General features: G+C 38.7%; 1 protein-coding gene across 4 annotated transcripts in view; it reads left to right on the top strand.

Moving 5' to 3' along the window:
• Nucleotides 1-16,621, top strand: part of LOC135499658 (epidermal growth factor receptor-like) — a 104,705-nt gene that overhangs the window by 51,821 nt on the left and 36,263 nt on the right. For 3 of the 4 annotated variants that reach the window (XM_064790544.1, XM_064790542.1, XM_064790543.1), the window contains exon 2: nt 12,577-12,591. The exons of the other annotated variant lie outside the window; for it this stretch is intronic. In XM_064790544.1, coding sequence (XP_064646614.1) covers nt 12,577-12,591 — 15 coding nt within the window. The remainder of the gene's footprint in view (nt 1-12,576; nt 12,592-16,621) is intronic. 4 annotated transcript variants of the gene reach the window in all.

Genomic DNA, 16,621 nt, shown 5'->3' with positions numbered 1-16,621 from the left:
GTAGTCATTCTTTGTCATTAGGGCAGCCATTGTTGGACGTTAATTCATTTGGCGACCATGATTAGGTCAGGTGACCTAATCGGACCATTCCATTAGATATGTTTCTTGTCGTAGTTTTTGTTATGGCGGCGATAATTTGTTTTACAACGTATAATTTCATTTCGTTGTCCAGTACCATTTAATAATGCTCTTCCTTCATTTGAGCACACTCCCTCTCCCTTGATATGAAGGCAGTTTGATAGATTTATCATGATGCTGTATTTCAACCCTTCATTACGCAGACTTCAGTTACCAACGGATGATTGCAAGCCTTTGTAAAGAGTTGAATGCTATTTTTGCAAGAAAAGACCTTCACGTTTCACCTCGTTGCACCTGTCTATATCATGTTATTGCCTTTGCCATCCTGTTGTGACTGATTAAAAAGTTAAAGTTAAAGTTTAGGGTTGGTTTATAGTCTGATATCAACTACGATATAGGTTATCATGTGATTTTCAGTTCAACCCCGGTCTGTCCTGAAACCGTTCAGAAGACCACAGATGAGCTGCTCAACCAGCGCATTTCTGACCGGTACCCATTTATACACCTTGGTGCAGAGAGGTAAAACAGTGAGACCTGTCTACAGTCTCATGCCGACAGTGGGGATCGAACCCGGGACCTCTTGACCGCTGGTCGAGAGTCCAAGCCACTACACCACAGCGGCTCCCTGGATTACAATAATCCTTAATGACCATTTTATCCTACATGTGCAGACACATAACAAAACTGTTTTTGCAATTACAGAAGACTCTTCGTATCAGACTTGTATATGCTGTCCAAGTAGAAGGGTCTGGTAGAACATTTTCTTACACTCCATTATTCATCCCTGAGCCACCCGCGGCCTGTCTATAAAGGGTTAAATATAGAGCCAGAAAACAGTGGATGCTAACTCAATCAAATTGCAATTCATTTGTATCAAATTTGAATATTCTTCTGAGGAAGTTACTACCAGTACCTTTTTCATTCAACACTATACAAAAACATTTTTGACAGAATCGTTTTTTAACGAAGTTACATTTGCTCGTACTAAACAGTTGACAACGTCATTTAGGAAGGTGACGAAGCATTATTTGCTGATTTTCACATTTTCATGACGACAACTGCGATCAATGTGACCGGTGATCAAAATGGATAGATATCGAAAAGGCGCGTGTCATTTGTATGTGCGTGCTCGTTCAAATTATATCGACGTTGATGCATGGGCTGGCAAAGTTATTTTGAAGTAATCGAGCGGGTTCATTCAATGCCTGCTGTTCTGAGGACCGTGTTCACTCCCACTGAGATGGTTTTGATATGGGTGGTTTTATATCTACCAGGAATCTCTGCCAAAGGGTTACGTTTTACGTACCCTCAAGGAAGTGAAGTGTACGGATAGGTACCCTTAGAAACTTATCAATTCAGCTGACTGCTAGCCCCTTCTTAATTCATGCTCAATGTCTGTAACACGAGTGATCCCTATGATCCTGTGGGTTGCAATTCGATGTAGCATTTTCTTCCAACGTTCTAACTTCAAATAAAGCGTTAATTTGAAAAGAAACCAAATCTGCACGAATTTAATTAGACGAGAAATCATCGTGGTGTAAAATATCAAATTGGTAACCATGGAACACAAGATGCTAAATTAGCGTGATAAATTTTATAAATTCTCCGTTTTATGATGACCGGTTCGGATTACTTTTGAAAGACAAACCTTAAAACAGACACTCCTTCGAATGAATCAGCGATGAAGTGAAGGATTTCACAGGCATTGCGTTAAGGTTTGATGAGAGGCAGGAGAGTCGGAATCTTCTCATTTGATGTAATTCAGGCTGTGGCAAATATTTAAAGGGGCAGAGAGGGGCTGCTCTCAGATTTGTCTTGGGATGATAAGTGATCATGTTTTCATTGCTCTGTGAGTCTGCACAATCACTACCTCAAGTAGGTTTTTGGACCAAAAATATTTTTCCAGGTTCAACCATTTTATTGTCCTTCAATGAAAACGTCTTCTTTCTTTTATCTAATAGTGCTATTGTTTGAGGTTTTGGTCTGAAGATGGTGCCACTTAATCTTTTTGAAGTTTGTGAGTATACTAGTGTATTACTCAGATGTCTTTGCCTCAAACAACGGCAGCTTTGACCCTCATATCTACCCCACGATTTGTGACAATTCATAAATATGAACTTAACCCTCTTGCTACCGAGGCAGACCAATAATCCTTGCCCCTGGGCCCTGCCTCCTCTGCCTCAGGCCGTGCAGAAAAAAATTCAAAATTACATTTCAAAAAGGGATCTGAACTTGAACTCTATTGATTTGACAACCCAAGGTTGCCCTACCCTCCTTCAAGCTGTCATAAATCTAATCATGGAATCACAATTGTCACCTCGAGCAAATCTGCTTCATGCAACCTGTCTTCTGCAAATTTCTTTTGTTTGAAAACTTGAACTTCGTTGATCAACATTTGGAATTAGCAATGATGTTTGCATTCTGATAAATCTACCTGGAATGAGAAATTCAAACGAGAAATCAAAAAATAAACTTGAAGAAGGCAAATTTTAGCTGAAGACAAAAGCCAACTTGACCTTCAACATTTGACAGCTCAAGGTCGAACTGATCCTTCATGACGAAACTTACTTCTGCTCTAATAATTTAATCACTGAATCACAATTGTAACCTCGGGCAAAACGCAGATCTTGAAAAATTTCACCCGGGGGTTTTATCTTGTCAAAAGTTGTTGAACTAATTTGCTACAGTGGTGATACTCGAAGGCAATGGTTAGGTTGAAAATAATTTCTTCCAGCCCTGTGGGAGTTTTCGACATTATCTAAAAATTTTTTTTTTGCTCTGAATGTCTCCAAATTCTAGGTGGGGTCATTAAATTACTGTCTATGGTTAGTGCGGATGTTTTAATTTTATTCAAAGTAAGTGAATGTAATGTCACTTGTCCTCGTCCTGTGGTTGTGTGACATCATTGGTTCACAGTTAGGTCAAATTTGATAAAATAAGAATCGAGCCACACCTGTAAGAAATATGGAATTTTTAGGGAATAATTTCATCTCCACTTGGTTGGTGATACAATACATTGATGCATAGGCTGAAAAGTGAAATTATTGATCAACTTCAGTCAACAAAATGGCGATGCGCAAGAAATGTCAGATCCTAAAAGATGCAGTTGTGCAGAATATCAATTTGTTAAATTTCAACTAGAATGAATCTGAATGTCAGTTTTGATTAATAAAGAAGCTTCATCAATGAAAAGGTTGATGTCTTCTAGTCATTGAGGTGAAAAAGTTGTGACTTTTTAGGTAACAGGTTTAGAGAAGGAGTTATATGGATTTGAAATTGCGTGTGTAGATTTCAAGAATTTTGGAACACACTGTGTTCAATCAGTAAAGTAATGATATTATGTATTCCCAAGTGGATTCCCATGTTGTTCTGAAAATCCATGGGGATGTGAAAAGAAATAACACACCGATAATTAACAGGAAACGAATCAATTCTTTCTCGTTAAGTATGTCCTAATTACCGCTGCAAATTTGTTCGTTATGTAATCATAACGTAATAAGTCATTTGCCGAAATCGCAGACAACTTATAAGTTGCAGTATCGAAATATTCAATAACTTAGCGTCACTGATCAATGCTACCGTATAGCAAGGTCTAGTACAAAACTTGTCAGTGTCCTTGCATTTCCGATACAAGATCAATCAGGTGCTTTGGTCTGTCGGCAGCATTATGTCTATCAGGTGCATAAGCTCTGTTGGGTGCCTAAGATCACTCAGGTGCATATGATATGTCGGGTGCACAATGTCTATCAGGTGCATAAGATTTGTTGTGTGCTGTTTAAGATCTATCAGGAGCACAAGGTGTTTAAAGTCAAAGTTTTTTTCTCCACTAAAGTGCATCGAAATGATTCCCAACAAATTTATGTTAAACTTCTATTGCCATGACGATTAAAACAAATATCACAACACAGACTTGTTTCTCAATGAGGCTAGACTTTGTTTCCCTGGAGAACAAGGTGAACAGTTTGTGTTAACTATTATTCCGATCCGATATTCATCCGTCTTGAAAAAGGAAAATACAGGCTTAAATCAATTTACTGTCTGATATGAATCGGAATTGAAATGTCAAAGTTCAATTTTACCGATAGTGCGCAGCTTCTGTGTTCATTATGCAACGCCTCTTAATTGGCATTTTGTGTCAATTAGGTATGCATTGTATTCAGGGCTTTTCAACTTCTCAATGCGGTTTGTTGCTGGAAGTCTCCGTTGAAGAGATGATGCAGTGAAAAGCAGGCGATTCTCAAGGAATACCCAAGGATGCCAAAGCACTTTGTGCGTGTATTAGTTGGAACAAATCTTGAAGAATCCTAACTTTAACTTTTTCAAGGGTTGTACGCACCCTCTATGAGTGAGCCACACTGGATGGGCTCACTGAACACACCCCAAAAGCGGTTTAAAATGCAACCTAGAGTCCATCCGTCAAATGTGCAACCACCAAAATCCGTTTCAAATGCAAAAATTCTTCCAGAGCTTTGAAACCCATAAACGGGCATCTCAAAGCCGTGGCTGTGAATGCGAATCACCTCATAATATCCACTAGGGAAAAATTGAACCCGGCACATAATGCTGGCTCATTAAGAGGCTCTACGAGTGAGTTCCCCGGTTAATTAAATCATTCATTAAAGAGTTTAGTAATTCCCTCCTCGGATACGGGCCGACGTGATTTATGGTTTGTCTGATAAAAATGTTGTTATCCGTGGGAAGGTTGTCCCAAGTTCGAGTACTAGTGTTTGTTGAGTGTGGTGTGTATTGATGCTGTGTGCAGTTAAGTTGGTAGTTGCAGATCTGAACATCTGTTATTTAGCATTGGTAAATGCTGTTTGTGGAGTATGGGAAGTTTACTTGAGTTTTATGGTTTGTAGAGTCTGATGTGTAAAACAACCTTTTCTGCAACTGATGCGACACCAGCACCTAGGGGGTTAATCAGCATCCATAAAGCTAATCCATAAAGCTACACCTTTCAATAAAGCCTGGAAGATAATGCTGTTGATGAGCCAAGTGTTCATCTGTTTTTAGTAACAAGACATTGTTTATAAAAGGAAGTAGCGATTGTAAGCAGTGTACATCAATACCTTGGTACAGTCCCCGCTCGCTACCCACTCGATATACTCTCAGCAAACTAGAATATTCAAAGATTACCTATACTTGCCAATCAATCAATAGAGGGACGGATCGATGAGTGGAGATTTACGCGAGTAATGGACCCTCATTATTTAGGGTGGGGTCGTAGAGAATACATGTTTTCTTGCTCAGGAGGAGAATTCCGACATGAATTTGGACATGAAATATAAGAAATGAACAATTGTACACTAAGAGGTGTAAATATTTATATTTTCCCCTTCTTGGTAAATATATTAAAACTGGAAATAACAACGAAAACAAATACTCCTCTAGATGCAAATTTTAAGGAGGCCTGATTTGTAAAAAAAATCAACTCAAAAATGTCAAGTATCAAAAGTATGTTTTACAACAATCGCTTGAAAAAACACTTTCGACAATTTTGCCAGCAGCTAACAATTATCACAATATGCCTTTCAAAGGTTTGTATTCGCGTACCAGGTTAACCTCGACAGAAACAACTACCCACCACGAAAACCTGACCCCAAATATTGGATTAGTCTCTCTCCTGGAGTGTTTCTCATCAAACCCTCGATCAATAACCGGTCCACGCAATTCAATATTGTGGTTTTGTGGAAAAATATTCGGGAACAACAGTTGTATTTTCCAATGTGGCCACCACAGCAGCCATATTGGATATGTTGGTGCTCATCAATTAATCACCACTCAAACAAGATGGCCACCACCATGGCGGCCATATTGAGTTTATAGTTAGTCTGATCTATAACTGAACAAAACCAGGAATCCATTGATTCCAGTTTCTTTGGTGTTCATTTTGTGCAATAAGAGGAAGGCTCCCACCACAAAATTTATCAGCATCCCCATCCCCTTACCAGTCTGTCAAAGTAAAATGCAGATAAATCACAAATAAAACAATATAGCACTGCTTCTATCTGTCAGTCTGGGTCCTCTTGCACCTTGTTACACGCACTGTTGCATCGCTAATTGTTTTCTCGTTAATTAAGAGATGACAAAGCCAAGAATAAAAGAACCCATACTACTCCCAACAATGATTGACGACAATTAGATAATCTCTCCTCCAAAGACTGAAGAGCTAATCGAAACATCCGATGACGATCTTGACAACGTGAAGACAAATGATATTATTTTGTCCGTTTCGGCCTAACTTGAATGAAAATATGTGCACATTTATGACCGATTTGTATTGTAATGCCAGTCGAATTGAAATCACTCCAAATCCATGTGAACTTTGAAGAAGAAGAGGAAGAACTGTTGTCTAACATTTAGATCTAAATATAGTTCTGATTCTCCTTAGGACCGAAGACAATAAATAGCGCTATGTTTGTTTCTTTTTGTCGCTTTCAAAGGATGAGTTCCCATTCCGACTTGAAGTCTCCTACCACATTAGTCACATTGTCTTTTTGAATGGCCTGAAGATGGTACTTCAGAGGAAAGAAGCATTTCGGATGCAATTATTTTTGCATCATTCACAGGTTTCTGTCTCTCATGGTAATCAAGGGTGGGTGTGGTCGATGGATGGTTTTTTTCTTCGTTGCATGCTTCGACTTAGAATTGAGGTGTTATGTTTACAAGTTTGATGGTGAAAGTAGGTGCAGGTACATGTATGTGCAGTTTACAAGCCGCCACACACTATCTGGCAAAGTAGTTCTTTAACTTTATTGTCCCTAACTTTAGAGAGTAATTATACTTTATTACACTTTTGCATCACTCCTCGCATCAAGTTTCCTTCTCTTCTTACCGGTTAACAAAATTACAATATCGGAGTTGCTTCAGGCAGAAATCAGGGGGGGGGGGGGGGTAAACTCGGTACAGTACACATCTGACTATAAGGCATTTAGCCTTGTAATCATTTGAATTTTTCCGATAATGAAATAAAAGATTATGGTTGAATGATGTTACCCTTTATTTAATGAAAAATACTAGATAATGTCAAATGTACGGAGGTTATTAATTGGCTGGTATTAGTATTGCACTGAAAAGACCTTCTGTTGAGATATGGCTTCATAAATCACCAAAAAAAATTTGGAAATCTGAAGGAAATTACAAAATCTGGTAAAATAAAAATCGTTTAAATTTTGCATTTTTTAGAAATTTTCAAGAATTGCAATAATAAAGCAGCTTTATACTCTCGATGTGAGTAATCATTAAATTGAATGATAGTAGTGCGTAGAAATACTACCATTGGGTGGAGTAAGTCTAGTTGTTATGGCAACCAAATCTCGGAGTGCTACTCTCCCTATAGTAAAAAGTACGATTCGATATTGCCTCAATATCAGCCTTGTATATTTTGTCTTTTAATAGAACAATATTTAGTGCATTGTGTATTTTTAGCAAACTTGGACGAGAAATTCTAACAATAGATTGCCAAGTACTTTGGGGTTATCTAGATTATCGCGAAGTCTAGGTTCTGACACATTTCAGACATTTGATAAATTCGGTCATTGTCTTACCCTGTGGTTCCCCAGCCCACAGAATATCACCAGCAAGCAGATCAAGCCCATCCCTAAACAACGATGAGAAATCCCGCCCGAATGGCAATGAATGCTCATCAAGTCCTCGCGTTATGACGTGATAAATTGACCTAGGGGGCTAAGTGCCCATTTTGTTTCTCAGGGTTCCGTGGATTAAATGGTCCAGGGGGATTGAGCCATTCTGACAATCTGCTAGAAGATGAATTGACTCTGCTCTATGCTCCCATTCAGCTCCTCTGGTGAATTTTAACCATACCTTTCGGTCTTTTGTTTGAAAATTAAATTACTTGAACCTGGCTCGGGCGGAATTCAATTGAATTTTTGATGAGGTGAAGATGGGTTTGTCTCTTTTGGTGCACTTTTTGTCTCAGACGACGTGCTCTTTGAAGATATCTTGGCGAGTTCAGAAGATCACCCGAAAGTTAGGAAAATGAAAACCTATAAACCTTTCAATTACCAATTTCTGATTACTACCTGCCTCAATGATCTTACTAATACTTTTTCTGAGTGAATACTATACGTTTCTCAAAATCTCAAAGTCCATATAAAATTTTACACAAACTGGTAGCCCCCCCCCACGACTAGTACTTCTCGTTCAACTCGGGTAGCAAAAGAAATGTTAAGTACCGAACATTGAGAAATCACATCACCCTTTAATTAGTCTGCATCGTTAACACTGCCGGCAATGAATTAAACCAAATGAGGCGTTAAGAGCATCGAATGAAGTCTTGACGGCCACTCCTTTCGAGACGAACGCCGATGGAATTTCTAATTCGCTGGCTATAACCTATAACATGTTGATAGGTGCAGCATCATTGAAAGGATTTAGTTGATTTTGCGACACTAACTTTGAAGATTTTTTTCTCAAGAAGTGAGAATATCATGAGATAGTTACATGTTGTATGTTACGGCTCACCTTTAAGCCTAGGTTCTTCCTGTGAACAAAAACTGTTGTCGTTTTACAGTATGTGGTAAAAAACCTAATATTCGTTAGAGATACAAAGTTGCTTAGTTTCTTTGGGCCACTCTGCATATCGTACTTCAGAGAAACGTGAAGTAGACTGCTTTGTTTTTCCTATCTTTGTGATTATCTTATTACAAAGACACAGAACTGAGGAATATTACGTTTTCTCCTCATCTGGTGTGAATTTAAAGCGTAACACAAACCTGAAACAACAACAACAACAACAGTCCATCAGATCATCGCTAAGCAACAGGTTCATTCTATCGGTAGCAACAAGTGGTCACATGACTCGTCGCAATATTGATTTCGACACCCACAACGTAAGCGCAGATCCGCGAGTAAGATCTCGCAGAAAGCGTACGTAACCAACGCCCACACTCATAAATATGTTAATGAGCCTCATTAGCATTATGCAAATGAGGTTTATGCAAATGAGTGCAACTGTTGCAGCACAGTGCATCAAGTGGAAGCTGGATTTACAACAAACGTTGGATGATTCTGTGAGATCGTGGATTCGATGATTTGGTCGTCACGGTGATATTTCTCGCAGACGATGTTCGATCATCATGCGGTGGACTGTGATAGTGTAACTTCAGGATTTGTTGTTTGGTTGTTGAGATATGTTGTTACGGAGCTGTTTGGATTATTTTGTTAGCCGAGTTCTGTTTTGGGGATTATTTGTGATATATGGAGCGTTTGCGACGGAGATTGAACAAGGTTTGTTTCACGTTCTCACTTTTTCATCTTTGACAGAATCTGCCGGTCATTTTATGAATGGGGAATGAGTCATCGTACTCTACAACGTTCGCGTTGCTGTGACTGTCACCTGTTGCTGACGATTCTGTAACTTTATGAATGGAGTCGTGCCAGCAATGAAAAGTTCTATTTTTAGGGCGTTTTAGGAACTTGGTTGCTGGTGCACTGCAAAAGTTATTGTAGTGAGCATTTCAGAATTTGTTGTGTCAGATGTATTTTGTCTTACATTGAGAGATTACCTCTTTTTGATTGTTAAATCGTTTTCAGTTTTTGAATTGGATCACATAAGTGATGAAATTCAGATTTTACACATTTGGGGATCAGTACTGTTCTTGGTTGGGAATATTGGTTCTTAAAGGGTTCATAGTGAACCGTTGGTCCTTCCGTGTTGCACTATGAACAAAGTGAGTTTTAACATATTTTCCTTTGCAAACATTGATATCCTGTGTGAGCAAGGCCTTTTAGAATGGTTGTCGTAGAGCTGAAAAGATGTTCTGCATTCGGTTCAGGGAGTGCATTCAATCCCTGACAACAAAACCAAGCTTATCGGGAAGAATATCAGAAACTTGGTAAAGATGTTCTCGGGTTAATTTGTACACTATCGGACAGGTGGTTTCGATTCAGTTATCAAGGGAGAAAATCCGCTGGTGGTGTTCAGATGACCAGATTGACTTCTTGCTGAACCTTGCTTCATCACACGAATGGCGATCGGCCAAACCTTGCTCTCAATGATAAGTCTTTCGGCAGGTTAAGTTTTTAAAAAAAAACAACAAAAAACAAACTTAAAACACTTGGATACCATGTAGTGTCGTTTACTACGTATTTTGCACTGTGCCTGGTTTTCCCTGCAGTGGTTGTGATGTTGTGACTACACGAGACTTTGAGAACAGTAGTTCTAGGGTCGGAGAAATGGAGTTGTTATGACTATACCTAACAAAGAACAGGCACCATCAAAGAGGAGAAAATTCTGGGACAGATGTAACGTGCCGAACATTGATTCCACCCAAGGATAGCAGATATTTGTATACATTCATGTATATTGTACCACACAGAAACATGTGTTTTATGACTAAAATGCATAAAGGCCCAAGTCTGGTCCGATATCAGTGCAGTAATGAAAAAAAAAATCTTAAAAGGAAAAATTCTTTGAAGTAAAAGGTCAACTTTGGCCTGGATCTAGAATGAGATTAGATTTTCAAACTTCATTGTCTCACGCATGATAACAGAGCTTGCAACCGTGAAACACCAACTGAGACTCTCATTCTGATAGGTGGATGTGAGTCACTTAAAGGGACTATAGGCAGGAGCTATGCTATCAAATTAGCAGTCTTCTGGTAACTGTTTTGGATTCACCCTTTGCTATCAAGAAGTTTCGATTTCCATTCATTATTTGTTTCTTGACTTATAAGATAAGCTTCATTCATTTATGTTGTGTAAAATTGTCCTCTGGAGAAAAATGTGAGAAAATGCCCTGGAAATTGCCTGGAAATGAAAAGTGGAAACCATATAATTACCGGAAAATCATGAAAAACGAGTCGATTTCACCATGATGTTATTTTGAAGATATGAGAGTAGATAGTACCTTTGCGCTCAGCAAGATATATTACTTCTAGCCAGTGCAGTATTAGAAAAACATCTCGTTATGTACAACAATGAACATCGTGACATTTGAAAAACACCCACCCCTCAGGATCTCGATAAAACAATATTCTTTCTAATCCCACAATCTCCAATAAAGTTGTACGAGCTAGCCTTACCTCGAGGTGTTTTTGTTGTGCAAAAGAACGTTAATGAAAATGGAAAAGATGGTTGTGACCTTGACCTTTTGAACCCTTTAGAGAGGCACTGTTCACCGCCCATGATCATATTGCTGATTGTGAATCTCGAATATCAGATTTTGTAAAAACTAAAAAAGTTTCTTTCATCACTTTGTAAAGATTCAGATCCGACAGCTATATGTATTACCAAGTTGTCAAGGTTAAAACTTGGGATGTTTTACATCCATCTCAACCATTGGGCATAATAGGCTTAGCTGCCTTATTTGAATGCACCCTGAAAATATACAACCTTAGAAAACGACTACCAAGTTATTGTGCATTGCTTTACCAATATCAAATTATGAAATCAATCTACACAATTATTTGATAGTTCTTTAGTTCTATTATAAATATTATGCTCAAACAGTTTGTAGGCCATCATTGTAAGTGAGCAAATCGGTAAGTTTCCAAAATCAATTTGTCTCCTGTTCAAATGCCAGTTGACAATTTGCCAAGCTTTTCCTACAAAATCTCACATCATGAACTTGTCTTATTACTTGTATCGAAATGTGGGTGCATTTTGCCATTTGGCATGTTGTGTTCAATACCTATGCCAGCCCTTATTGATAATAGCTTCACTGATAAAAGAATCTTCTATTTGCGCTACAAGCGTAGGCCCTGTAGTCGATCAAAATGCTCCTACAGTATTCATATAGCAGCCTTGAACTTTTATTGCGTTGTTTATTTCAATGTTTTGAATTTCCAATCAATATGTCGTAGTAATTGTCCCCTCTTTCCACATTGGTTTCTTCCATAATAGGCAACACTTTGAACTTTTCAGATCCCTCCATTGTTTGTGTGGGGGGTGATAGCAATGTATTGTTCACCCAGAACTGTTGTAAGCAATTGCCACAAAATGAAACCCTATGGTCGTATCAAAAGGTGTCACCCTGGATCTTTATAAAAAAGTAACTTGATTAAATCTTGTATTGTTTCTAATGTTTTCCTTTCTTTCTCTATTTACAGGTAAATATTCTTGAAAATAGTCCTCTTCTGTCCGATGCGGTAAGGTGCCTTTTCCCCAACCCTAATTTCGAAATCTGCATGCAAACTTTAAACGCATGCCTTGACAACTGCATCTCTGCGACCTTGACATCTAGTGCAAGGTTTCAAAGGTCATGAAAAGGTCAGGGCTGAATCAGATGGCGTGTACTCAATGCTACGTTTGAGTGTTAACTTAGTCTGATGCAGCCCAGGACGGCCCTTCACTTTATAGGATGCCCATCTGGCTCTTCAGCCTTTTCAAATGGCCTGCCCCTTTCTTCAACCTGACCTTTTAGTTAAAGGTCATATCTTAAAAGCCTTGACCTATCTTCAGGTTCTTGTAGATTCAGTGCTACTTTTGTGTTTTGTTGATTTTTGGTTTACGTTTTTTTCTGTTGCTTTTTTACAGCATTTGATATGCGAGGTAAACCCAATATTCAAACTATAAAAAGTAATATAGAAAATAATATTGAGATTTCGCCAATGCGCTTTTTACCTGTACTGCCCAGCTGAATATTCAATTCCTACTTCAGACATTCAATTGAATACTGAAATGTTTTAAAGATTACTGGTTTCTAAATGAAGTTTTCTTCAAAAAAAAATTTTTGTTGAAATTTATTGAATGTTCAGTTATGGCAATTAGATGTATTCTAACATATTAAGTAAAGCATTAATGCCATGCATACTACTAGAAGGGTTAGAAGTAAAATAGTTGTAACAAATCCAATTACAATTTTTAAGCGCAAATGTACCTTTTTCTGAGGTTTACTAAATAATTATATAAATCAGTCGCTCTATATGCTAGCTTTGGTGGCCTCTGTCTTTTTGTGGAATTCTGACCATGAATGTTCAAAATTTGAGAGGAGGGTTCGGGGGACATTTTAAACTGATTATGAATTAACTTTGGCAGACGTGTGAATTCGGACTTATAAATCAAAATGTTCCAAAAAAGACTGTACAAAAACATCCCCGGATGATGTTTGGTGCTTTCGTACCGGACTGTTCTCTGGTCAGAATTTCCATAAAGTGTTGACAATATGTCTGTTGCAACTTGCTTATTTTGTCGATACTTCTACTTTTGGCAATAATATTGCTAAGTTTGTAGTTGTGTGGTTTCATGTTGATGCTGACTATGATCCAGCAGTCAAGGTTACTGTCTTAAAATTGTGTTGAAAAGTCCTGTGCAAATATTCTACACTTGCTTCATCAACCTTAGGATTTACGCATCGCCAAACATTGATATTTCTGCATAGTATTTTCTGCGTGACTGGGGAGAGCATCACGGACACCTTAATCAGTCTTTAGCATCTTTGAAGTCAACTATGACATGTTTTGTCCACGACAAAGGCCGCTATGTCAACAAAGATCTAAAGATGCATTTCTTTTCATCTTGAGATGACATCTTCTCATGACCTCGTTGCGTTCCACCTCATGATTGTAGTGCATACGACTGTTAGATTGTGTTGAGTTCTATTGAGATTTGGTCACGTTAGAGTGGAAACTGGCTGGGGATCAACGCGAGTGTGTGGAAAAAATTAACCCTCATATGACGTTGTAAGAAATAATTCTCAGAAATCATAGTAGTATTTGCTCATAGTGATAAAAAACTGTGATGACAGTGCTGTAAGATTTGCTGGGTTCACTGTCCTGACCGTGATATTTCTTGGAAAAGATGAAAATATTTGAATTTATAGATGATGTCATCATAGAAAGATGCACTTTGAAGTCTCAAAATGCATTGCCTCAGTTCGTCCACAGCATTTTCATACCTGATCTTAAAGGGTAATCTTGTCTTAGCTTGGCGGCTATAACAGGTCTCCCTGTATTGTTGCAGCACCGGTGAATGATATTTATATAGGCCATCTTTCTTTACGAAACGTTAATCAAAGTACATCTGTTCCCCCGAGAAAAAGTGCCATCATTTCCAAAAGATACATTTGGCGAATTTCACCTTTTACCCTGCTTGACTAAATTGGTTGTAACTACAGCTAATTGTCCTTTGCAACTCTCCGCCCTGGCGGCCATCTTTGCCACGGTAACATGACATCACTTCCTCCTATCATACCCTTTGATCTCTGCCTTGCTGATGGCAAATGATATCAAAGTTTTGCAGTAAATGGCATGGCAGAATATTGAGGTCCATTTTGTTTTAAATGCTCAATAGTTTGTAAAGATATCGAAGGCTGTGCTTTAAGGCTTGTTGTTGTCATCGAGAAAAACAAACCTTTAGCAAAGTACGGAGGAGTGATTAAGTCTATCTTTGTCTAGAATCCATCTTTATACCAAATAGGATGCCTGTAACTGCTAGACCATCTGTCAGATGTGGTATATTTGTGCTGATGAGAATTGAATCATTCTGTAACATGCTCTCTATCAATGAAACAACTAATATGTCTGAATAATTCAGTTCTGACTGATAGAGTATAATGTGTTCAGTTCTTAGAAGCTGGTGACATCACCTACGTACAACAGTCATGCCAGGTAATAAGGGAATGCTTCCTCTTACACAATGATGGTGTCCAAACACCTTCGCCAGGTCTTCCAATATGGTGTTGTCTGACCTGCCATGCAGATGATGTTAGTTCCTTTTAGGAGAGGTTCATGTTGTCAAGATGTATGTTTGCTTCTTTGTCATGTTATTCGCCAGCTCTGCTTTGCCAGTTTTTAATATTAGATGGCGTAGGAATATACTTCATGCCTGTTCATACGGTTCTCCAATCCCATCTTTGCCAAGTTTTGAAGTTGGAGCGATCATGTGCATCTACTCCGCCGTAATTCTAGCGGCACTCAACTCCACTTCAGTACCCACCTCTTGGCATCTTCGAGATAACGGTTGTATTTTTCAAGCTAACACGACGGCTACACGAACCCGGACATGTTTTGCAGCATTTTTTCTCGTTAGCTGAACGAGGGTATCAGGTTGCCGCCATGTTTTGATAACTCGTTGGTTTAGGTTCATCGTTGATGCAGCGCATAATCAGGGAGGGATGTGAAGAACCTGAGAACGATGCACGGTGATCTGATTGTGTGCGGTAGGCCCGGGAAAACATGGCTGGCGTGCAGCTCAAGTTTCTTGTGGTTCAGTGGTCGAATTGAACCAACAGCCTCTAGGTTCTGTGACCAGGTCCCTTAGTACTACCCCTGCTTCAAGCCAATGTCACACTGCCCTATGCACACTAACTAATTGCAAAGAACTCCACACGCAACCTTCTGCGTAAAGCAGATCTTCCATTGATTTTTTGTGATATCTAAATTCAGCAGGATTTCTCAGTAAAACCTCTGCGATTCCTGCAACATAGATTATGTTCATTCAAAGATTCTCGAGAAAATACTATATAAACCCTTCTAACGTTTTGAAAAAAAATTGCCCACATATCGCCTCAGTGCAGGGTGGGATAAACTTAATTCCATTGATTCCAGATTAAATAGTTCCTGGTTCGTTATTGATGAGTTTTCAAATTAGTCGATTTTGGCCCGTGTCGTTGGGATGTGTCATTTTATTGACGTGGGTTGTACGCTGGTGCAGGGTCTTGTGGAGAGAGGATGTGTAATCGATGTATTATGAAAAGCAGTTTGGATTATTTATCATCTGTCTTTGACTTTCATAGAGAGTTTTGTGTGTTGGTGTCATTGTAGTTTGTTGATGCTGGAATGGGGGGGGGGGGACATTTGATAGTTGGGTAGGGGCATGGTGGTATAAAAGGGGCATGGTTGTATCAAACATTGGTCAGAAAGATGAGTGGATACCTAGATTACTCGAATGTAGTCCATTTGATAGTTGGGTAGGGGCATGCTGGTATAAAAGGGGCATGGTTGTATCAAACATTGGTCAGAAAGATGAGTGGATACCTAGATTACTCGAATGTAGTCCGAGCATGAGTCAATTTAGGTGGTCCAAGAAGGCAAAATATTCTGTCTTTATGTCTTTATGTGGTTAGATGTCTGTCATTGACGGGGGGGGGGGGGGGTGACTAATTGATGAAGGCCAATATTTGACCAGGGCTAAGTGTAATTCTACCCCTGGTATGGTTTAAGGTAGGTTTCAGGTCAAGTTTCTTCTTTCTATTTTTCCTCACTGCCATACATGTAGCAACATCTCAGTGAAATGTACATGTTGGACACTTTGTAGACATAGACAAAAAATCTATACATCTGAATCCGTAGTTTCCAATTAGACTCTAAAATATATCATAATCAATAATCAAACAGATTTGTATAAATAGTGATTGATCATTTAGATCAATCATACCTAATAGCAGTATCCATAAACCGACGACTAATTTTAGCAACAATGCCAAAAATACTTCACGGAAAAAAACGTTGCGGTTTCTGCCCTAAAAATAGCTCGGAAGTTTCTAAATATAAATGATGTTAACAGAAACGATTTAAAGTTTTCAATATTATTGATTCAGTTGGATGCTTTTGTAATTTGAAGTCCGCGTCTGTTGCAGCCT

This window comes from Lineus longissimus, chromosome 15 (assembly GCF_910592395.1).
Source record: "Lineus longissimus chromosome 15, tnLinLong1.2, whole genome shotgun sequence".
In the NCBI taxonomy this organism is placed as follows: domain Eukaryota; kingdom Metazoa; phylum Nemertea; class Pilidiophora; order Heteronemertea; family Lineidae; genus Lineus; species Lineus longissimus.
This window is presented reverse-complemented; position numbering and strand designations above follow the sequence as displayed.